The following is a 25,654-nucleotide window of genomic DNA, read 5'->3' as shown; positions in this document are numbered from 1 at the left end:
TAAGCAAAGAAAATACTCTGAAGATTTCAATGGTAACTCTGTTGCTGCAGGTTGATGCTAATGAAGCCATGCCTGTATTGGAAGGGTCAAGTACCTCAATCCCAGGATGATGCGTTCCTCCAAATCCCTGAAGATAAGTAATATTGCCGGTGTCTATCCTTAGTCAAAATAAAGTCTGGGAGGGAACATGGAAGAGTCAGCAGCAATCTTTGACTTTCCTGTCTTTCTAATCTGTTTTATTCTTGTATCTAGAACATTCTCAGAATAGGACTATTTGCTCTACCCACTTGTCTACACAGTTGAATCTTCAGGGAAGTCCTGTAGTGATGACAAGACCAGGCTTTCCTAGAGTATTCTTTTAGAACTGGGGACATATTTTCCCACCAAAACGATTAAAATGCAATTGGTCTTCTACATTGTGGATTAAGCAAGTTACTACATTGTGGATTAAGCAAGGTACTCTATTGGATGACCTAGAAACTTAGTATTAATATTATTGTATGTTGCAATTTATGAACAACTGACCTACCAATAGATTTTTAGAACATATCTCATTCATTAGTTGGAAACTGAGTGATGATTGTGGTCAACTGTCTCTTTTTGCTTTATTCTTTAAAATTCTGTTTAAATATAAGAATAAAATATAGTTATTGTTTTTAAAAAGTACCCTAGGAAATAGAGAAAAATATTAAAAATTAAAAACTGCCCATAATTTGGCAATGCAGAAAATATACAGTTTATATTTGATGCATTTCCTTTGTATTTTACCTAACAATATTATACAATTATTCAACTTTATTTTCTGCTTTTTACAGTCATTGTAACATAAAAATTTCCCTTTATTAATTTTTTCCCAGTGCAAGTCAATAGCTGTGTAATATTCAATGATAAGTAGATTCCATAATATAACTATTATTACTATTAGGCAAAACATTTTACTTCATTCCTTCTTTTTCTTTCTTCCTTCCTTCCTGCCTGCCTTCTTTCTTTCTTTCTTTCTTTCTTTCTTTCTTTCTTTCTTTCTTACGCTTTGATAAGTAATGCTGCAACATTCTTGTATTTAACTGTGATTGCGTCTATCCTTGAGATTGATTCCTTAAAGTGGAAGTATTGGATTGGAATGTATCCATATTTTAGGACTTTTGATAGCTATGATTAAATTGCTTTCCAGAAGCAAATTTATGCTTCCCATCAAAAGCTAGAGTGCCCATTTCACGGCACTCCTTCCAGCATGAAATGTTATTTATTAAAAGTCTTTGCAAATTTTTGAAAAAAGCATTTTATTTTACATTTCTTTAACTGCCAGTGAGGCTGAAAATAATTTAATAATTTGGTATTATTTATTGTGTTTCCTCTTGATGATTTGCCTGTTATTATTTTTGTGTACTTTTCCTCTGGAGTCTTAGCCTTTTTTCTTATTTGTTTGTAGAAGTTTTTTAATAATCCTTTATCATACTTAGAGCAGTATTGTTCCTAGTTTGTCATTTTTTAAAATCTTTATGAATTTTGGTGACGTTAGTATGTTTATTTTTATGGTGAAATCTATTAACCAATCTTCTTTTTGATTCCTACATTGCCTTAAAGCTTAAAAAAATCCTGCTCCTTCAGCTTAAATTTTGTTCCTCTTGTACAGTTTTAATTTTTCACTTTTAAATCCAAAAGAATTGGTACATTATAGGAGATAATGATCTAATATGATAGATTTTTCCAAACATCAAATGTTGTCAACATTACTTATTGAATAATCTATCTCTCCCATTGATTTCTGATACTCCCTTGAAAATAAGTTCTTAAGTTTCCTGGGCCTGCTTCTGGGCTTCTTGTTCTGTCTGCTGATTGGTGTATCTGTTCTTTTGCCAGTACCACACTGCTTTTAGGACTGCTTTCAAAACAAAACAAAAATCAAAAGTTCTTTTTAGTAGCATCACATAGAAGCAGCTCTTTTGTACTGAAAGAATTTTTTTTGTGGTATATGTAAATGAAGAAAAAAATCCCTGGATGAGTATAGGTGTCAGCAGATTTAAAGGAATGAAGAGAAAAGGTTATATGCTTAAAGATGATTAAGACAAAAGAAGAAGGGAAGTGAAGAAGCAGTAGCTGTAGATTGTATTACTTGAATGGGCACAGTATACAGCATGGAGCGAGAGAACAAGATGGTGTGCAGAATGCAGAGAAGAAAAAGTATAAGAGAGAAGTACAAAACAGCCAGAAAATAGTGAAAATGGAAGGGTAGGAGAAAATGGAGAAACAACATGAAGTTTTGCAAGAAGAAGAGAATAATGATTGTAGTATTACAGTATAAATATACAAAGTATATTTATAGTAGAATATTTCCATATAAAGTGTAAAGCACACACATAACAAGGCCCAACCCATGGGGTAAATAAAGATGTACAAGAACAGCATGTTGTATCAACATTAATGACAGATGAAATAGACTGAAACAAGAACCCATGTCCCCAGACTAGCAAACCACAACCAATTCTCTCTTGTGGTCAGATTGATGGTAAAAAGAATTTGCAAGTGTAGAGCTTACCTGGAAATTATTAATATACAGTTGACCCTTGAACAACATGCATGTTAGGGGCACCAACACTCTGCTGCAGTTGAAAATCCGCATATAATTTTACAGTCAGCCCTCCATGTGTACAGTTCCACATCTGTGGATTCAACCAAGTGCTGACTTTGTAATACTGTAGTACATATTTATTGAAAAAAATCCACATGTAAGTGGACTCATGTAGTTCAAACCCATGTTGTTTATAGGTTAACTGTATAATTTTTCAGTTTGTAAGTTTGCTTTGGAGTTATACAAGCTTTGGCTCTACAGCCTAGAGCCAGTGGTTAACAGTCTTGTTTTTGGTGTTGGGTTGACATGAGTTAAGCCATATTAACCTCATAATTTTGGATAAGTTATTTAATGTATCTAGGTCAATTTCCCTAATAAAATGAGATTAATAATAGGAAATACCTGAAAGTGTTTCTCTGGTAATTATATGAAATCATAAACTCTTTAATAAGAGGTTAGCTGGCACATGAGCAGTGCCCTATATTGAAGTTTTTTTCTGTGAGCTTCCTAGACTGCAAATTCCTTGAGGGCAAAGACCCCATGGGTCTCCTTCCCATTGTTTTGCTGGTGCCTAAATCAATGCCTGAAACATCAGAAGTGCTTTGTTGAAAAAATAAATGAATATTTGCATGGAATCTAATATGCCATCAAATTTTTGTTGTGTTTTGTTTTTAACCCATTTGACCATTTTACAGGGCTTTTCTATAAAGGATACAAGTGTGATGATAGGGGAGAGAGAGAGGACAAGACCACAGGTTTGCTTTCTGAGGGTCTACTCTCTGAATGTAAAAATGCCATCTTTTCTTGTCAAGAGATGCCTCTCAATGCAGCTTCATCTAAAAGGAGCCATAGCATAAGTCAGCATCAACTAACACATTAGATTAAGAACCCCCTGATGGGAAATGGTTAATAACCAGGTAAGGGCAGGAGTGGATGGCACTGAGGCAAGGGGCCCATGGCAGGTGGTGTGCAGAGGAGACCAGGAAGGAGCAGAGACTGTGAGGGTACAAAAACAAACCTCTACCTTGCAATTCCCCATGAGCTGGTCTGCCTGTTTTATTCTGCAAAATTTTCACATCCAAATATACTTAGGAGATGGAATTCTATGGAGAGATGCTAAATAAAATACACCCTATTCATTATTATTCTGGAGCTTACATTCTGAACCAAAAAGCTTCCTTCCAATTCCTTAATCTCAAAGTTCTTTTTTTAAAGAAATGAGTTTGAATTCATACTTCAGTTTGATTAAAATATGCCTTTGCTTCAGCCGTGTTACTTATCCAGGCCTCCTGACAGCCATGAAGGAGAAAATTAAGGAAACTGTCCAAATACATAACTCATATGTCCTCAAACCTAACCAGTCTGTGGATGCTAATGGTGAGAGGGGATATCACATTGCAGTAATAACTCAAATTTCCTGAGTTGAGTAATAACTCAAATTAACCATATTATTTGTTCTACCACCTGTTTGACCTGGACTGTTTGGCCCATTCAGTCAAATCTACCTGTGACCTATGGGTGGCTGATGATACAGCCAAATCACCCTCCTGTCTTGTCCAGGTATCTACAAACCAAAGTAGACAAAAGTGATTTTAAAAGTAGGAAGAAGAATCTCCTGAACAACCAATGTCAAAGAAGAAATCAAGAGGGAAATTTTTAAATGCCCTAAAAAAAAAGTGGAATCACAACATACCAAAATCTATAGGATACTGCAAAAATCACTTTAAGAAAACTATAGCGCAGTATCCCTGATGAATATAAATGCAAGAGGAGAGGGTTCAAGATGGCAGCATAGGAATATCCTGAACTCACCTCCTCCCAATGGACACAACAAATCTACAACTACATATGGAATAATTCCCTCAGAAAGTTACCTGAAAACTGAATGGACAGAGCCTCCACAACACAGGATAAAAGGACAGCATTGAGACAGGTAGGAGGACTGAGATAAGGTCTCACCAAGGGGAAAAAACCACACCTCAGCCACAGCAATCCACAATCAGGAGGGATCACAACATTATGGATCTTTTCCATTAGGAGTGAGGGATTCGAGTTCCACACCAGGCATCTCAACCCTTAAATCCTGCACCGGAGAAATGAGCCCCCAAAACATGTTTGGCTTTGAAAACCAACAGGGAATATGTCCAAGAAAACTATAGAGTGCAGAGAATGGAAAACTCACTCTTAAGGGGCCTACCTGCAGACTCACTCAACTTGAAAACCAACACCACCAAAAAAAAAAAAAACCCACCAGATTGAAAAGTGCACAGATCATAGGTGAAGGGGACCCACTTACTAATCTTGAAGCATCTGCCAGAGAGGCAGGAATCAGTTGGAATTCTCCCTGCAGACATTTTTGCAACCTCAGGTTACCTTGCTAATGCAGCACTGGCAGACAACATTTTGAAATTCTCCCTCTAACCTGTTAGTGCCAGTAGGCATGCCCCACTGAGAGCAACACCCACCTCTGCACCTCAGCTAGTCCTCTCAGCCAGCCAACCAGTAGCCCCACCTACCATCAAGTGCAGCAGCCATGGCTGGGCCCTGCAGCTTATCTGGGAGCCAGCACCACTCACCAGTGCATCACAGCAGCAGCTGTGGCTCCACCACAACAAGAAGGCACACAGAGCCCTCAGAGGGGACACCCCTTGAGCACCAGGCTCTGGTGTACAGGCAGGATTGCACCTCTGAGCCCCACAGGACATCTCCTAAATAAAGCCACTCCTTCAAGACTGGAAGAGATTGCTGATTTACTTAATACACAGAAACAAACACAGAGAATTACACAAAATGAGAAGACAGAGGAATATGTTACAATAGAAAGAATAAGACAAAACCTCAGAAAAAAAGACCTAAGCAAAATGAAAATAAGCAATTTACCTGATAAAGGGTTCAAAGTAATGGTTGTAAAGGTACTCACTAGACTCAGGGGAAAAGTGGATTAACACAGTGAGAACTACAACAAAGATATAGAAAATATAAGAAAATACCAAACGGAAGTTATAACTGAACTGAATTAACAGACTGGTTCAACAGCAGACTGGATGAGGTAGAAGAACAAATCAGCAAGCTGGGAGACAAAGCAAAGGAACTCAATCAGATAGAGCAGCAAAATGAAAAAAGAATTTTAAAAAGTGAAGATAACTTAAGGGACCTTTGGAACAACATCAAGAGGAATAACATTCACATTATAGGGGTTCTAGAAGAAGAGAGAAATGATCAGAAGACCCAGTTGAGAAATTATTGGCCAAAAACTTTCATAATCCGGGAAAGGAAACAGACATCCAGGTCCAGGAATCCAAGAAAGTTCCAAATTAGATGAACCCAAAGAGAAACACACCAAGACACATTATAATTAAAATGGTAAAAGTTAAGGATAAAGGGAGAATCCTAAAAGCAGCAAGAGAAAAACAACTTATATACAAGGGAAATCTCATAAGGCTATCAGCAGATTTTTCATTAGAAACTTTACAGGCCACAAGGGAGTGACATGACATATTCAAGGTGCTGAAAGAAAAAACAGTCCAACCAAGAATTCTCTACCCAGCAAGGCTATCATTCAGAATTGAAGGAGAGATAGTTTACCAGATAAGCAAAAGCTAAAGAAGTTCATTACCACTAAACTGGCCTTATAAGAAATGTTGAAGGAACTTCTTTAAGCTAAAAAATAAATGGCACTAATTAATAATAAGAAAACATACAAAAGTAAAAATCTCACTGGAAAAGATAAATATATAATAAAGATAACGGATCAATCACTTTTAAGGCAAGCATGAGGCTTAAAGGCAAAATAGTAAAATTAACCAGAATTATAATAAGTAGCTAAGGAATGCATGAAATAAAAAATGTAAAATGTGTCATCAAAAGTATAAAATGTGTGTGTGGGGGTAGTAAAAAGGTAACGCTTTGGGAAATGTTCAAATTTAAGTTGCTACCAACTTAAAACAGGCTACAATTTACATAGGGTGTTATATATAAACTTCATAGTAACCACAGGGAAAAAAACCTATAGTAAATACACAACAGAAAATGAGAAAGAAATCTAAACATAACACTGAAGAAAACCACCAAAACACAAGGGAAGAGAGAAAGAGAAGAGAGAAACAGAAAGGAACTATGAAAATAGTGAGAAAATAATTAACAAAATGGCAATAAGTACATACCTGTCAATAATTACTTTAAGTGTAAATGGACTAAATTCACCAATCAAAAGACATAGCATGGTTGAATAGATTAAAAAAACAAGATCTATCTATATGCTGCCTACCAGAGATTCACTTCAGAAGAAAGGACACACAGACTGAAAGTGAAGGAATAGAAAAGAGATTCCATGCAAATGGAAATAAGAAGAGAGCTTGAGTACCCATACTCAGACAAAATAGACTTCAAAACAAAGATTGTAATAAAAGACAAAGAAGGGCATTACATAATGATAAAGGGGTCAATGTAGCAGAAGACATAACATTTATAAATGTATATGCACTCAACAGAGGAACACCAAGATATATAAAGCAAATATTAATGGACTTAAAGGGAGAAATAGAAAGCAATACAATAATGGTAGGGAGCTTTAACACCTCACTTACATCAATAGATAGATCCTTCAGACAGAAAATCAATAAGAAAACATTGGACTTAATTTACACATTAGATCAGATAGACTTAGTAAATATATACAAATCATTCCATCCAAAGACAGAATACATATTCTTCTCAAGTGTACATAGAATGTTCTCTAGGATAGATCATGTATTAGGTCACAAAATAAGTCTCAATAAATTCAAAAAGATTGAAATAATATCAAGCATATTTTGCAACCACAATGATATAAAACTAGAAATCAATCATGAGAAAAAAAAAAAACAGGAAAAACCACAAAATAGGAGGTTAATCAACATGCTACTGAACAACCAATGGGTCATCAAATAAATTAAAGGAGAAATAAAAAATACCTAGAGACAAATGAAAACAAATTAAGTATACCAAAATCTATGGGATGCAGCAAAAGTGTATCTAAGAAGGAAGTTCAAAACAATACAGGTTGACCTCAAGAAACAAGAAAAATCCCAAATAAACAATTTAACTTTACACCTAAAAGAAATAGAAGAAGAAGAACAAACAAAGCCCATAATTATTGGAAGAAAGGGATAATAAAGATCAGAGCAGAAATAGAGAGTGAAAAAAATTAGAAAATATCAATGAAACTGAGAGCTGCTTTCTTTGAAAAGATAAACAGAATTGACAAACCTTTTGTGAGCCAAACCAAGAAAAAAAAGAGAGGACCCAAATAAATAAAATCAGAAATGAAAGAGGAGAAGTTACAATTGATACCACAGCAATACAAAGAATCACAAGAGACCACTATGAAAAATTATATGCCAACAAATTGGGCAATCTAGAATAAATGGATAAATTCCTAGAAATATACATTTTTCCAAAACTGAATCATAAGCGAATAGAAAATCTGAGCAGGCCAATTACTAATGTTGAAATTGAATCAGTAATCAAAAATGTCCCAACAAACAGAATTCCAGGACCAGACAGCTTCACAGGAGAATTCTACCAAAGATGTAAAGAAGAGTTATTACCGCTCCTTCTCAAACTATACCAGAAAATTGAAAAGGAGGGAAAGCTTCCAAACACATTTTACAAAGGCAGCATTACCCAGATATCAAGACAAGGACACCACAAAGAAAATTACATACCAGTATCCTTGATGAACATAAATGCATAAATCCTCAACAAAACATTAGCAAACCAGAGCCAACAATACATTAAAAGGATTATACACCACCCTCTAGTGGAATTTAAATTCCAAGGAGGCAAGGATGTTTCAAGATCTGCAACTTAATCAATGTGATACATAACATTAACAAAATGAAGGATAAAATTTATATGATCATCTCAATAGATGCATAAAATTCAATATCCATTTATGATAAAAACTCTCAACAAGGTGGGTATAGAGGGACCATACCTCAATATAATAAAAACCATATATGACAAACTCAGAGATAGCATCATACTCAACAGTGAAAAGCTCAAAGTGAAAGGAAGAAGTAAAACTGTTACTATTTGCAGATATTTGCAGATTAAAAAATGGGTAGAAAAATAAAATAAAAAAATAAACTAAACTAAAATAAAAAATGGGTAGAGCATATGAATAGACTTTTTTCAAAGAAGACATACAGATGGCCAACATCACTAATTATCAAATGTAATGTAATGTAAATCTTTACACAGTGAGATACCACAAAACCACAGTGAGATACCACCTCACACCTGTTAAAATGGCTATTATCAAAAAGACAAGAAATAACAGATGTTGGAGAGGATGTGAGGAAAAGGGAACCCTCATACACTGTTTTCTACTATGGAGAATGGTATGGAGAGCCCTCAAAAATTAAGAATAGAACTACCATATAGTCCAACTATTCCACTGCTGGGTATTTATCTGAGGAACAGGAAAACACTAATTTGAAAAGATATATGCACCCCTATGTTCATTGCATTATTTATAATAGGCAAGATATAGAAACAACGTAAGTGTTCATCAATGGATGAATGAATAAAGAAGATGTGTGTATATATACGTACACACACACAATGGAATACTACTTAGCCATAAAAAATAATGAAATCCTGCCATTTGTGACAACGTTTGAAGGTATTATGCTATGTGAAATAAGTCAGATGGAGAAACACAAATACCGTATCATTTCACTAATATGTGGGATCTAAAAAAAACAAAGCAAATGAACAAACAAAATAAAACAAAAACAAACTCACAGATACAGAGATCAGATTAGTAGTTATCAGAGGGGAAGGGGGTTGGGGAGTGGGCAAAGTAGGCGAAGGGGGTCACACTTGTATGGTGAAGGATGGTAACTAGACTTGTGGTCGTGATCACTTTGCAGTGTATACAGATGCTGGATTATAATGCTGTACACCTAAAATTTATATAATAATAAAAATATGCATATAAATGCAAAAATTCTAAATAAAATATTAGCAAACTGAATTCAAGAGCACATTAAAAGGATCATACATAATGATCAAGCAGGATTTATCTCTGGAATGCAAGAAATGTCAACCTATACAAATCAATAAATGTGATACACCACATTAATAGAATGAAAGATAAAAATCAAATGATTATCTCAATAGATACAGAAAAAGCATTTGACAAAATACAACATCCTTTCATGATAAAAACTGTCAACAAGTTGAATATAGAAGGACTATACCTCAACATAATAAAGGCCATATACGACAGGCTCACAGCTAACATAATAGTGGTGAAATGTTGAAAGCTTTTCCTTTAAGTTCAGGAACAAGGCAAGGGTGCCCACTCTCACCAGTTTTATTCAACATAGTACTAGAAGTCTAACCAGAGCAATCAGGCAAGAAAATGAAAGAAAAAATATTAAAATTGGAAAGGAAGAAGTAAAATTGTCTTTGTTGCAGATGATATTATCTTATATACAGAAAGCCCTAATGACTCCACCAGAAAAAAACTGAGAACTAATCAACAAATTTAGTAAATTTGCATGATATTAAATCAACATACAGAAATCAGTTGCATTTCTATACATGAACAACAACTGTTCTGAAAAAGAAAATTCCATTTACAATAACATCAAAAATAATCAAACACTTAGGAGTAAACTTAACCAAGGAGGTGAAATATTTGTACACTGAAAACTACAAGATTTGATGAAAGGAATTGAAGGAGACACAAGAAAATGGAAAGATTTGTGTTCATGGATTGGAAGAATTAATTTTGTTAAAATGTCCACACTGCCCAAAGCCATCTGTAGATTCAATGCAATCCCTATCAAAATTTTAATGGCATATTTCACAGAACTAGAATAAACAACCCTAAAATTTGTATAGCTCCAAAAGTCCCTGAATACCTAAAGCAATCCTGAGAAAGAAGAACAAAGCCAGAGGCATCACATTTCCTGATTTCAAACTATACTACAAAGCTATAGTAATGAAAACAATAGACCAATGGAACTGAATTGAGAGCCCAGAAATAAACTGCCCCATATTTGACAAGGAAGCCAAGGAAGCTAAGAAGATTAAATGGGAAAAAGATAGTCTCTTTAATAGTTGATGTTGGGATAACTACATGCATAAAAATGAAATTGTGCTCCTATCTTACACCCTTCACAAAAAGTGACTCATAATGGACTAAAGACTTAAACATAAGATCTGAAACCATAAAAATCCTAAAAAAAATAGGGAAAAAGCTCCTTGACATTGGTATTGGCAACAAATTTTAGACATGGCACCAAAAAGCAATAATTTATAATTGGGGTGACATCAAACAGAAAAGCTTCTGCACAGTGAAAGAAACAATAAACAAAATGAAAAGGCAACCTATGGAATGGGAGAAGTTATTTGCAAAGCATATGTCTGGTAAGTGGTTAATATACAAAGTATATAAAGAACTTATACAACTCAATAGCAAAGAAAAAAAAAGACCAAAAAAAACTGATCCCATTAAAAAATAGAGGAACTGAATAGACATCTTTCCAAAGATGACATACAGATGACCAACAGATACATGAAAGGATGTTCAACATCACTAATCATTAGAGAAATGCAAATCAAAACTACAATGAGATATCACCTCACACCTGTTAAAATGGCTATCATCAAAAAGACGAGATGACAAATGTTGGCATGGATCTGGAGAAGAGGGAACCCTTGCGCACTGTTGGTAGAAATGGAAGTAATGCAGCCAATGGAAAACAGTATGGAGGGTCCTCAAAAATTTAAAAATAGGACTACCATATGATTCAGCAATCCCACTTCTGGGTGTATATATAAAGGAAACGAAACCAAGATCTCAAAGATATCTTCACTCACATGTTTACTAAAGTATTATGCACAATAGCCAACATCAGGAAGAACCTAAGTGTCTGTCAGTGGATGAATGGATAAAGGAGATGTGATATATATATATGGAATATTATTCTGCCATGAGAAAGAAGGAAATGCTGTCACTTGCAACAACCTGGTCGGACCTCAAGGATGTTATGTTAAGTGAAATAAGTGAGACATAGTAAGACAAATACTGTATGATATCACTTACATGTGGAATCTAAAAAAAAAGCCAAACTCATAGAAACAGAGAATAGAATGGTAGTTACCAGGGGCTGAGAGATTGGGACAATGGATAGATGTTGGTTAAATTGTACAAACTTCCAGTTAGAAGATGAATTCTGGGGGTCTAATAATATATATATGTATATATATTAAATCAACACATTGTATACCTTAAACTTACACAAGGGTATATGTCAAGTATATCTCAGTAAGCCTGGAAAAAATACATAGTTGGAATACTAATATTTCTAAGCCTAAAATTTGTGATACCTCAAAGTATCTTTAAACATCTCCACAGGAATATAAATATTTTCCCAAAACATCTTTTAAAACGAATTAATATTACAACACAATTTTCTCCATGATATGCCATTGGCAAGAAGAAGGAAGTGATGTGTTAGTAATTTCATAGATTAGACCAGAGTGTGGTAGTTTAAAAGTTGGAAATCATTACATCAAAATATGTTCTGAAAGACTAGTGGAAAGGCCAAAGTTAGTGGATTCAGATATTCAGGGAGTCAGCCCGTGTTTAAACCTGGTCATATATGCCTCTACTTTTTATCTGTATTAAATTTATCTATCTATCTAACATAATCCAATGAAATGGCAAGTAAAGATAGACTGAATATTCAACATACTGGTAAATTTCAAAATGAATGCTCAAAACAGCTATTTCCCCTCCCCCTGAATTTTTTTTCTTAAATATCAATGAGGTACATGGAAAAAAGAAAATCCAAGGAAACCACATCTTATTTTAATTATTTATATTTACACATAGCTGTTTAAAGTATGGAGAAATTAATAAAATAGAATTAGGAACCTGAGAAGTTGGAAGTACATAAGATAGATTTTAAACAGACATTTGAAAAGCAGATACTTTCATGTTTTAAGTCCAGGAAAGATGAATATCAATGCATAATTCATATAAATGGCTATACAAATCACTAAACAATCCTATAGTGTATGTTAGTAAAGAATTGATTTCCATTCATCTATATCATATATCCTTAATGTGATTTCATTTTAACAACAGCAGAAAAGGAACTATGACACAAACCCAAATCAGTTTTATTATAATGTTAATTTACATCCATGCATAAAGCTGTTCTGTCTAATGATTGCTCACATTGATTTGGAAAATTCTTTAAAAGGGTTCTTGTCATTTACAGGACATTTTAGTTTTGTATATTTCTTATGTTATAAAGCTTTTCTGGCCAAATTGCTTCATGTGTGTATTTTATCTTTAGTTTTCTAATAGGGAAAGCTGAGAATAGATATGTGGCTTTGTACTTCTGTTGTTGCCTTTTAAGGGTGGTTGGTGTAGTGTTCTGACTCAGAGGGCTCTTGTCAGCAAATGCTCAACTTTTGTGGGCTAGCTGGTTTGTACGGACATCTGTATAACTTTTCATCCAACATTAGGATAGAACTTACTCCCTGTGGCATTGGAGCAAGAGAGTAAGAGGGAAGTGGCTGGGTTCTAGACTCACTCACTTCATGAACGTGAATAAGCCATTTTAACTTCTCTAGCCTCAATTCTCCAACTCATATGGCAGAATTAACAGTCCTGCCCTGACTATAGTACAGTCATCCTTCGATATCCGCAGGGGATTGCTTCCAGGACCTTCTGTGGGTACCAAAATCCACGGATGCTTAAGTCCCTTATATAAAAATCTTCAGATACGGAGGGCCAACTGTACAAGGTTGTTGAGAGGTCCAGCCAGATTAATTGGTTATAAATTTTACAAACCTAAAGGGATTTAATGAGGATGGGGCTGATAAAGGGAATCAGGGCCTGTGTACAGCAGGTGCTCAAGAGATTAGTGGTGAGGCCTTCAACTCACCCTGATAGCAGGAGCTTAAGGCAGGGACATGCCAGAGCAGAATCTAAACTCTGCACAAAGTAAATTGACTTTGCTTTTGAAGTCCTTCCTTTGTGAGAGTGGAATTTGTGATAGGAAACCGGTTTGCTCAGAGTGGTGTGAGTTGTATGGGGTGGGGCACAAACGACCTGCTACTTTTGTTTCCATTTTTGATTTCCAGATTTCTCTGAGTTTCTCTCATCTTGTTTCCTGTTTTTCCTAAAAGCCTGAGTATATGAATATCCTTTTTCCTGCAGGTGTTAGTAACTTCTTTATCCTTCCAGACATTCTCAACAATCATTGCCTTTCAGGTGGGTTCCACAACTGGGGTGAGTGATGTATTAACAAAAATGAAGATAACGATAGCAAGGGACTTCTGTATGAATGCTGGTGTGAGGCGTTCTTACTTGGACTGAGGATGCAGATCTCAAAAACCATACAGTAAATTTATAGAAACTCAGTTAAGTAAGTTTTTAAAAACATAATCTACAGGGGAATTCTATTAAAAATGGCTTTGTCATTAAACTGTTGCCAATAAACTGTCAGTAAATGATGAAACATCACCTCATACAACTGAGAAAGCCCATTATAACACTATAAAAAGAGTCTTATTACATATAATCATCTGCACACATATGTATATTTTATACAAGATATATGCACATATACATTAAGTTCTTTAGGTCTTAGTATTTCTTAATAAAATGTCATTTAAAAAAAAACTTTCTTTTTTTAATTCTTTGCATACTTCCTGCTTAGAATCCATGGATAACACCATCTTGTTGAGGTAATGTGATCTTTATGTTCTTGAGTTTTATATTATTTTTCCTTCCTTGGCAAAAATTATAGCTGCATGGAGAAGTGGCAGCTCACCCTTAGTGTCACTGCTGGGTTCCCAAGCAGCTGGAAGGACTGCTGCTTTTTAGGACTCCCTGGGGATTACTCTGGAATGGAAATTCTCAGCCTCAACTGGAGTTTAGCAACAGTAAGGAAAAACAAAAGAAGTGTAATTTTCCAAAATCAAGTTGACTAAGACTCTTGTCTTCTCATTTACTCACCCTCCCTTCTAAAGGGTAAATCTCAGGACACTTCATTATGTTAACTGGAATTATATCAGAGAAAGAACCCTGCTACACTGAAGCCTGGGTGCACAGCCCAATGCAGGTAGAAAGCCTTGTGAGTTTAAATTTTAAAAATAAACTTTCTACATGAAAGCTTTTCAGTGATTTTTTTAAAAAAATCTTTTCTGGCTTGAAGTGTCATATACATCTCTCCCATTCAGAAAAGAAAGTTTTGCCAAATCAATCATAGCCACATTTGCTGATTATTTTAACTAAACTCTACACAAGTATTTGACAGTTTTCCAGATCATACATTGGTCTAAATAGAGAATTTTAGGAAAATATGTACATGATAGTTGAACAGATATTGCTATCATTTCACACATCATTTTTGTAAACTATGGCTTAAAATTATAGTAAATACAGTCATCTTTGATCTTTGACCACGCTAGGTATTCTTTGAACTTTCCCAAGTTTTGTTTTGCTTTGTTTTCCTTACTACTTATAGAAGGGAAATTTGCTGGATATTGAAGTTGCTTATTTATAATTATTCTCCCAGGTCTTATGGAGAAGCTAAGGATTTATGTCATTACATACATTTAATTGTAAGGAATTCTATGGCAGTCAATGTACACAGAATGTAAAGCTGTTAAAAAAGAGTCATGATATTTCTTAAGTAAAACTTAAGTGTCTGTAAAGAAACATCCCAAAGGAGAATTGTACTGGCATTTGTGTTTTGGGTGCTATGGAATTCATCCTACCTCTGCTTTCACTCTTGACTCCTACAGTCTCTTCTCCATGAAGAGCTTCTTTAACAACGTTAAGTCAAATGATGTCATTCCTTGGATGAAAACCTCACAATAATGTCCCATCTCTCTCAGAATGAAATCCAGAGTCCTTACCTTGGCATAATAGCAGGGTTACCACATAATTTATCATCCAAACAGAACTCTTTAAAGAGTGGAAGGGGCCTTAAGAGTAATTGTGCCAGGGAAACAGGTGTAAACCATGATTGTCCAAGCAAACCAGGCCCCTACCTGGTAGATTTCATGTCCTATCAGTGTCCTCTTCTTTCAATCCTCACTTAGCTCCAGCCACATTGACCTACTGGATGTTTTTCAGATATAGCAAGTGTGCCCAGCTACCTGGAATGTTCTTCCCTAAGATATCTGCATATCTTGCTCTTTTCAACTTAATCCTGGTCTCTACTCAAATCTCATCTCTTCAGGAAAACTTTCCTGACTCCTTCCTACAGTAGTATCCCTCTTCCCCTGTTCACTCTCACCTTCTTACTCTGCCTTATTTTTCTTCATAACACTTACTACATCTTTACATAATTATATATGTATTCTTGTTTGTTTGTTTTCTAGTTGGTTGTGCCTCCCCCACCAGAAGGCAAGCTCCATCAGTGGATGAACTTTGTGTTGCTTTTTGCTGTGTGCCTGGCATCTAGAACAGTGCCTCACACCTACTAGATATTTAATCTTACTCAGTGAATGAACAAATGAATACCTACATAGAAGAATAAGTTGATGGCCAGAATGGAGGCTGTTTTAAGAGGAAAGAGCAGCTTCACTTTACTTATGGATGGTAAGTGGCAGTGCTTGTAAACTAAGAAATAAATGAGAGGTGCCAGGAAGAGTATTACATAATACAAAGAATGAGTTAGGGAAAATTTTGTCTAAAGTGAATGGTTAAATACAGTATTCTAGAGAAATGCTGACTCATTGAGATTTTTTACCGTTTGATTATACTGAAATATTTCCTCCCTGGTAATGCATATTTTATGTCTTTCTAATATATTTCATCCATTTGGGTTGCCTACCAAGTGTTGTAATTCAACTTAATTTTAAAAAGTTATTTTAAATTTTGTGACAGTTACTAGATTTAGGAAATCCCTTTACAGATGTTGTCTTAGAAATGATCATGTGTAACTATCCAAACACCACCTATGTGCCAGGCATTAAAGTGTTTTACAAATGTTATTTTATTTAATCCTCCCAACAAACCTATATGACATAGGTATTCCCATTATCTCCAATTTGCATTGAGGAAACTGAGGCACAAAGAGATAAAGGCAGTCTGACTTCAGAGCCCCTAACCCATTGCGTTTGCCATTTTGTATGGTTTACTTTTTCTTGTTGTTGTTTTGGAATCACTCTCAGTTTATTATTCCTGTTAATCTCTGTATTCCAATAGAAATACCCTGAAAGTATCCCCTGATTTCTCTGTCAAATTCTAAATGAAACCTTTTGTGATTCAGTCTACTTAACCACTACCAGTTGTTTTCCCTTAGCTTTTATCACTGTGGATTTCTATCTTGGTTATGTTTTTCATTGTTTATGGTCTTTTTTCACTGGAATGTCACCCTTTCGAGAGTAGAGAACTGTTTCGCTTACTGCTATATTCCTAATGTATAAGTGGCTGGTATGTAGCAAAGCTCATAACTATTGGTTGCATGAGTAAATACTGAATGAGTGAATTGTATCAAAACGTTTTCTATATGACTAATGTGATTCAGTCAGCCAGTATTTATAAGCACTAATTCTGTGCCTAGTACTGTGCTCCATATATATACTAATACACACACACACACCTATTTATATGTGTGTGTGTGTGTGTGTGTGTGTGTGTGTGTGTGTATAGTATTTGCTAAATGTCAGGTGCTCTTCTAAGTGCTTTACGTAAAGCAACTCTTTTATTCTCTACGATAACCCCTTGAGGTGGTCTGCAAAGATTTTAAAAAAAAAAAGACATTAAGACATAACTCCTTTATGTAAGGAGCCTTAAATCTAATTAAGAAATAATACCAATAGAAGTGAAATAAATAGAAAACAATACAAGTTTATAATTCAAGCAATTATTAAATTGTGAATTACAATTAAATTTTGAGGAAAGGGGAATATAAGTAGGTATTTCAACTTTTAAAAGGAGTTGATACTTTATCTTGGTCTTAAGCAATGGGAGGAATCGGATAGATGAAGGGAAGAAGACAATGATATTTCTGGATAGAACAACTGAATTAAGGTAGAGAACAAAGATGATCTTTGGGGCCTAGGAATAATGGTATACGTTTTTAGGCAGGTAGGAGAGACCAGACCATAGACAGCTTTGAAACCCAGGCAGAAAAGGTTAGACCCGAGGTGGCAGGAATCAGTGAACCACTATATGTGAATGCGTGCGTGTGTGTGTGTGTGTGATTTATAAAGTCAGAAAAATAAGTCTTTGCAGCCATTACGTCATGTGGGTTAATGCAATAAAGAGTATAAAGTACTAATCCCGGTTCCTGGTAAACAATTAGCTGTTAACTAAATGGTAGCTATTATTTTTACTGATAATAATAGCAGAGAAAATTTTGCCTTAAATTTTTAATCTGGATAAATAAACTTATTTTGGGTTATTTATATTAGGTCTATCTAATTTGTCTTTATAAAGTTAAATACAGTTTAATCAATAATAGTATTGATTAAGACAAACACTCAGGATGAGCAGACCCCACGTATACTCCAGCAAAGAAAATGTGTTGTTTTAATGGCATCCTCACAGATAGAGCTAAAAAATAATCATATGATAAAGTTTTCATATCAGTAAAGTTTAACTATCAGTTACCTGTATTTCATTAAAATGTGCTATTTGCCATTGTGGAAAACAGTGTGTTATTTCCTCAAAAAATTGAAAATAGAATTACCATGTGATCCAGCAATTCTACTTCTGGGTATATACCCAAAATAATTGAAAGCAGGGTCTCAAAGTGATAATTTGTACACCCATGTTCATAGTAGCATTATTCACAATAGCTAACACATGGAAGCCACTCAAGTGTCCATCAGTGGCTGAAAGTATGAGCAAAATGTGGAATATATACACAAGGGAATATTATTCAACCCTAAAAAGAAAGGAAATTCTGACATACGCTACCACATGGATGAACCTTGAGGACATTATGCTAAGTAAGATTAGTCAGTCACAAAAGGGCAAATACTATATGATTCCACTTATATGAGATACTTAGAGTAGTCAAAATCATAGAGACAAAAGTAGAATGGTGGTTGCCAGAGGTTTGGGGGAGTAGGGAATGGAATTATTGTCTAGTGCGTGTAGAGTTTCAGTTTTATAAGATTAAAAGAGTTCTGGAGATGGTTGCACAACATTATGAATATATTTAATATCACTGAAACTGTACACTTAAAAATAGTGAAGATGGTACATTTTGTTATGTGTATTTTACCACAATAAGAAAGAAAAATTGGGGGAAAGAAGTGCTATTTGCAATTCTACAGAATCCAGTTATAGCTTTTTGATTCCCCACAGAGGATTTTTCACTAAAATTCAGCTGGTATAAAAACAGACATTTCCCAGAGGGATAAACAGAGAAGACATAATAACCTCTGCAAGATCTTCTGTAAACTTCAAAGAATATGAGAATGCCTGTAAGGGTTTTTGTTTTGTTTTGTTTTGTCTTTTTTTTTTTTTTTTTGGTGATGATAGGGGAGGTGGAGTATAAACAAACTGAAGCTCAAAAAGCTTTAAAAAGTCTAATTATAGTGTAGCAATTTCTTTAGTACAATATATTTTATATTTGCTATTCTCCAAACTATTTCCCAGAGTTAATAATGCAACTTATAATTAAATGTTATGCTAGATAAAGGGACATAGACCAAGGTTCTAAATGAGCTAGATGTGGATGGAGAGGTCTGAAAAACAGAGCTTCTGAAGGGAGAAGGACTAAAGAGTTGAACAGGAAAGAAATAGAAAGCAAGGGAAGGGGAGAGAAAAGTGATTCAAGTCTTTGCAAGATTTTAAAGCCAAGAATTTGAATTAAAAGAAAATTAGTTAGAAACCACTTAAATTCGTATATGCAGTTTACATTATTGCTCACGTCCACCAATGCAGAAAACATTTTCTGTGCAGCAAACACTCTGGGACTGCTTGGAAAGAAAGGTCATCTATACACAGAAACATACGACCTTTGCTGCTGCACTGTTGGATTAATCTTTAACAAAGTCTTAAATATTTCTAATTCCTTTTGCCCTTAAGCCCTGGAATTAATCAGACTTTCAGCGGTGTTCTCTCTCCTCCCCCACCTCTCCCCTTCCTTTCCCTTCCTGTGGGCCGGTGACTCCACACAGCCCACACTGCCCTCCACACCCTTTACATAATCATCCACCTGAAGTGGGGCTCTGTGGACGTAACCACGCATTTCTAGCCGTGGTCTGTGCAGCCTGCTGCCAAAAGTTCCCTTTGCCTCCTGAGGGCCTTTAGGCAACTTTTGACACACACTGAGTTTCTAACAGTAGGATTAACTTTGGGCGAAAGTGCACTGTGTATTTTGGGTGCGGGTCACTGTTTGCTGTTCTGGTTTGCCGTGTACACAAAGGCTTAAGCAAGGCTCCTTTGGGCATTTTAGTTTAGGGTGTGGAGATTATGTGACACAGTTGTCAACTCTTGGTTTTCCTTCAGGGCAATTAGCTGAAAACTAGTTTCACTCCATTTGTTTTGGTTTGTTTGGACCAACTATTTGCTAAAGCAGAAGGAGCCCGCCTTCAACAGGGAGGCGGCCCCTACAGAGAGGTTGGGTTGGTTCTCTGCAAGCTCTCCATCCCCGCCATAAAAGGAAACCATTTACAATGTTTCCTACATCATGGTGTCTCTTGTCATCTGCTCTCCCGAGCTTGTTCCAAATGCTCCCTTTCTGGCCTCAGGTAAAGTTCCCAGAGCCCAGGAACTGGGATCCAGGGTGGTTTCCTTTCCCTGGAACAGCAGGCAACTAGGTCATGGCTGCATAACTGCAGAGCAGCCAGGATGTGCTCTGGGGAAAAAAAATAGTTGCTGAAACCAAAGGATACGTAAAAGCTCTATTTCCCCTTTGATTCAAGAATATTATCATGAACCTTAGCAGAACGAAACAGTGGTGCTGACTCAGCCTTCTGAATATTGCCCCTGAACCTGACCGTGCTTTTAAATTGAGCTAAGGGTTTAAACAGCAAGTGGACTCATTTAACTCTGTTTATTGCTATGTCCTCTGTTCTGGCTTTGTTCCAGAGATTTCCGATGGCTCCAGCAGCTCTGGAGTCAGTATCTCTGATGTGTTTGCATCTGACCTCTGACCTAAGCTTCAGGGTTATTTTCAGCTGTTCCTTGACAGGGAATCCAACAGCTGCTGTTTAATACCACGGACAACTTGTAACACACACTGAGTTTCTAGCAATAGGATTAATCTGCCGATCCTGGGCTCTGATTTAAGCTGTCTATAATTTTCCTGCACAAGGCATGGGGGAAAAGTAAAAACCGAATCTGAAATACAATGTTATCCTTTTTTTAAAAAGGGTAGCAAAATATACATAGTGTTAACCTTTAATCCAAAACGCCCAAAATATTTTCCTGCTGCAATTCAAAGTAACAGCAAAGTATATTACTTCCTAGTAGTTGTGGCAACTGAACTTGAAAATACTGTTCAGTGGAATAGATGGTCTTAAAGAAATCCTGACTTGGTAGATATCTATTGATAACTGCTCATGGAAATATTTTTTAAATGTCCCTAAGAAATCTGAGACTCTGAGAAAATGTGACCATTTCATATAAACTTCATTTGAAAAAAGGCAGTAAGTTTTAGGAAAACAGATTAATCCAAAAAGATATTTCAAACAATTTTGTGGCTTAATCCCAAAACAAATGCCAGAACTTATTTTTAAAGTACATTTTTGGGAGTTTTCTTTGCATGGAGGAGACTTCAACAATTTTGAAAAGATTGATACCCAGGTTAATGACTGGCTGGTTTCAAAGCCCACCAAAACTGTATAGATTCAGTGGCTAAAGTAATTTGGGTTGTGAGGATGTAATTCTTTTTCCATTTGCTATCAAACATCAGCTGATAGTCAGAGAGCTAGAAGCTGCCCTCTGCATTTAAGATAATGGCCAAAATAACAGGCGTTCAGTGTTACCATACTAGGGGTGTGGCGATTCTCTCCAGTTCTTTCCTCTCTCTCTCATGATAAACTCAATGGGGTTGTCTATTTTTAACCTCCTGTTCTTTCCTTTTGGCAGAGTAATCAGTGCGAGGGGAGCTCTTGCCCTGAATGAATCCAAGTAACCCCGGTGGTTGCCTTCTGAAATGACCAGCAGACACACATCTGTACGGAGGCTGCCCAAAGTGTAAATTCTGGTTCTGATGTACCATGTCCAGCCAAGGAAGTCCTGGTGAGGAGTTTTCTACGACAACAGTCAGTTCAGTAGCTGTGCAGGCTGGGGACTCCAAAATCGTTATAGCCATCATAAAGGTAAGCTGACAACTTCCTTTTTTCTGTGTAGCTGTGGGCTTCTTGCTGTGTGCTGTTAATCCTAAAGAACATTCCACACAATCGGCAGTACACAGCATATAGAAAATAACCCAGCAGGTACATCTTATTGCTTTCTTAAATTGCAACTAAGAGAAAAATCTCTTAAGTTTCAGCCAGTTGCTAGAGTTTCTCTTTCAGTTAGCCAGAAAACATCTATAAGCAGCTTGATTTTTCTAAAAAGCAACAACAAACTCTACCATATACTTTCAGTTTGGTTTTTAAAGACAAAGCATTTGTGATTAAAAGTTCGTGATTGCCAGGCTGGAGTCCAGTGGACCTGGGAAATGTCTGTGATTTTTGAGAGTGGATGTGATGAAGGAGGGAAGAAGAGGGTCCCAGCAGATAAGGGGTGGCATGTTTTGGCATGATGAGTGCAGGGAACACCTAATAAGAGACTGTGACATGTGCCCTCTGCAGCTTTGGTTCTGACATGGTAAAGACACTAGTAAATCCTTGTCACATGGTTAGGGGGAATAAAGACCCTACGAGGGAAAGTGCTGAGGGCATGTGTCAAATTTGCCCCTAACAGCAGGAAGTTGAAGCCACTTGGGGCTTAAAGGTTTTTGCATGTTTTATGTCAAACAGTTTGCTCATTTGCAAAGGTGACCACACATCTTTAGATTGAAGAAGGCATCCATGATTTTATTTCCTATGAATATGTCCTGTAAAAATCCCTGAAACCTTATGCTTGGATTTAGACAACTCACCACCTCAGGAATTCAGTGTTTAATGAAGGGAATTCAGCAAACAAGCTGGTGCTCACCACAGCCTGTTACTTTCAGGGCCCCACCAAGCTTAATTGAATGACTTTTCTGGCCTTTTGTAAGAAGCATAGAGGACAGGCCTCTTTCCTTTCACTTAATTGCTGCGAACTTTATGTTAATGTGAAAATTCGTAACAGGAAAGCAGCACTTGACATTGAGCAAAATGATTCACTCTAGAAGCACTGAATGCAAAGTGTGCCTACCCAGGCCGATTCCCCAGGGTTCTTAAGACTTGGTCTACATAAACAGAACCTCTGCTGTGTCCCTTGACCTCTATTCTTTTCAAAGGCAATGAGTGAACATGGAAAGAAGCCTGAAGCAAAAGTAGCAAAATTGATAATTTGTGTTTGATTTTATGATGCTTTGAGTAACTGCAAATTTCAGCAGAGAGGGAAAAGAGGAAAAATTACTGTTTTTAAAAAAAGTTAAATTTTCTTTCCCTTAAATATGAAACATTTCTTAGAGTAGGATGAGGAAGAATGCATACAGAGTAAATGATAAAAGAATCAGAGGTAAATTGACAGTAAGAAAATAAAACCTCTAAAATTGTACTGGAAACTCTTATTTTAACTGAACTGTGTTTCTAAGAATGTTCCCTCCGTCCTCCCTCCCCAGCTCCCTTAGTTCACTGCCATCCCATATGGAATAAACACAAGCTATTCAAAGTGGGAAGTCCATCTGAAGGGAGTAGAAGTGCCTGTGTCTGCTCTGTATGGACTTCTCATTTCTAAACAGTCTCAGGGCACTGATGATCTAGAATAGACATGTGGTTTCTCATTTCTCTTCAGCAATTCACTTAGCCACGTGCACATGCCTGATAGCGGTTCCTCTTGCTTCATCGGTTGTTTCTTCTTAGAAAAGCAATTCCTTAGGAAATGCAATGATGAATTATATCTTGGAGCAATGAAAGGGTCCTAAGTGTGGAAAACAAGCTGGCTGCATTCAAGTAGCAGTTGTCACACATCTAATTTCACTGACATTTTTATACATACTTTATTGAATATTCAACAACAAAATTTGGAAAATATTGTTTTAACTTTGGAATAAGCGAAAAATCAGTTGCTTCATCTGCTGTTTATTCTTTCTGGTTGAATCAGCAAGGCCAGTGTAAAGACACTAATCAGCCTAAATTACATTTATGAAACCTTTTCCCTTTGGTAAGGTTTGCACTCTACTTGCTCAAATCACTATTTTTATAGAGTTCAGTTTTGTGAGTGAGAGAATGTAAAAGTGTGTGAATTATTCTATAATTTGGTACTCTTCAATAATACATAATCTACTGTATATATTCCTCATTTGGGAATTTTTAATTTAAATCCAGTATGCAAAGAGAAAGGAATTTATCCCTAAGCATAAAAAAAAGAAGGAAAGTCAGGGCATGGATTTATGTTAGACCTGTTCTATTTCAATTTACGTAAGGCTTGTCTATCTCTGTGGAAAGAATAAAGTGTTCACAGTGTAACTGGAAGCTTAAAAAAAGAAAAGAAAAAAAAAAGGAGAAGGGTGAAAGGGAAGGAACAAGAGGAACTAAAAGTGCATTTTATTTCATTTTTATTTTTAGTGTGGCAAGTGGGTACAACTTCAATTGGCTGAATCACAGCCCAATCTTCTGGAAATTGGAAGCAATCAAGATGAAACCAAAAAACTTCTTCATGATCATGAACTTCTTTTGGCCAAGCTCAAGGTAAGATATTAAGATATGAAGCAGATACAAAATTAAAAAGAGATAAAAAGCTGTTTCTTACACTTCCTCTTGATTCCCCTGGTGCCACTGGCCTATGGCCATGTTAACATAATGCCAGATAGGTAATGAAAAAACACTATAGTTATTTATGGGCAAACACCAACATTGGAGAGAAGTAACAAGATTTTTTTCAACTTTCCCTAATGTGATAGAAAATATGGAGTGATAATATTTTCACTGTGGAGAAATAAGTACCTTTTTTTTCCTGGCTGCCTCAGTGGAAAAAAAAAAAAATTCCATCATTTTTCCATTTCATGCAACATACTGTCAAGCCACAACAACAGATCCAAACTTCCTATTGTTAATGAGACCTGCTGGCAAAAATAATATAGAGGCTTTTTCCCTCTTGAACTGTTGAAAATATCTGATTTTATATTTAATATTAAGAGTTCTTGAAACCAAAGAATGGTTTTAATAAATAGAGTTATTATTACCTATATGTTGTGGTTATGTAGTTAAGAATCTAAAAACAGTGTTGGTTTGAGATTGCAAGGTAAGGTATCTAATCAGAGACAAGAATGTAGTTTGTGGGGCCCTGTGCAAAGTGAAAATGTGGGACTCCCTGTTCAAAAAGCAGGAAAAAGCTTTTTCTTGGCCTGTCATGGTGTTTTTTAAATCTGCTATTTAATGTCTGGTTCCTTCAGCCATGGGGATATATGTGGGGTGAGTGCAGCCCCTCACAGGCACTGGGCCTCAGTCCCGGCTCAGTGCAGAGGGTGTGGGCCTAACTCCACCCCTTCCCGAGCTGTGCCCTGACCCCTGCCAGGGCAGATGACAGAGGTCACTGAGCAGGGGCGGGGGAGCAGACAGGATAGCAAAGAGATTCTCTCCCCGGAGGGCAGGACCACACACGAGATGAAGCTCCCATCCCCCAGCACTTCCTCTGTTGTCCCATTGGGCTTCACTTATAAAGCACACAGTCAAAGATAAAATTGTTAAGAATTTCAAGACAGTGACAGGTAAGACGTTAAACTCCAAGTGGTTTCTCCGTCTGAGAATGGAGCCCTGTGCAGCAGCCAACTCTGTGAGTAATAACCCTCTTAGGCAAATGAATGTCATCACTAAGATCAAAGAGGTTTGATTCAGAAGGCTTCAATGACTAGATGTTCTGTGTCTTTAGTACTTTAATATTACTGGCTTCTTTGAACATCTAGCCTGGAATTTCCACTTGCTTCCTAGATTTAGAGGCAGATCTGTTCTGCT

At 36.2% G+C, this 25,654-nt stretch overlaps 1 protein-coding gene across 5 annotated transcripts in view; it reads left to right on the top strand.

Moving 5' to 3' along the window:
• Window positions 1-14,512: 14,512 nt before the first annotated feature.
• The window catches only part of CCDC141 (coiled-coil domain containing 141), a 211,978-nt gene continuing 200,836 nt past the window's right edge, over window positions 14,513-25,654 (top strand). For all 5 annotated transcript variants that reach the window (XR_009504236.1, XM_059928228.1, XM_059928230.1 and 2 more), the window contains exons 1-4: window positions 14,513-14,530; window positions 15,977-16,196; window positions 21,651-21,883; window positions 24,269-24,391. Coding sequence is in view for 4 of the 5 variants with exons in the window: in XM_059928228.1 (XP_059784211.1) it covers window positions 21,782-21,883; window positions 24,269-24,391 (225 nt within the window). In the remaining variant the exon portion in view is untranslated. The remainder of the gene's footprint in view (window positions 14,531-15,976; window positions 16,197-21,650; window positions 21,884-24,268; window positions 24,392-25,654) is intronic.

The sequence above is a fragment of the Balaenoptera ricei genome, chromosome 7 (genome assembly GCF_028023285.1).
Source record: "Balaenoptera ricei isolate mBalRic1 chromosome 7, mBalRic1.hap2, whole genome shotgun sequence".
Classification (NCBI taxonomy): Eukaryota; Metazoa; Chordata; class Mammalia; order Artiodactyla; family Balaenopteridae; genus Balaenoptera; species Balaenoptera ricei.
Note: the sequence above shows the minus strand (reverse complement) of the source record. Positions and strands in the feature narration are given on the sequence as shown.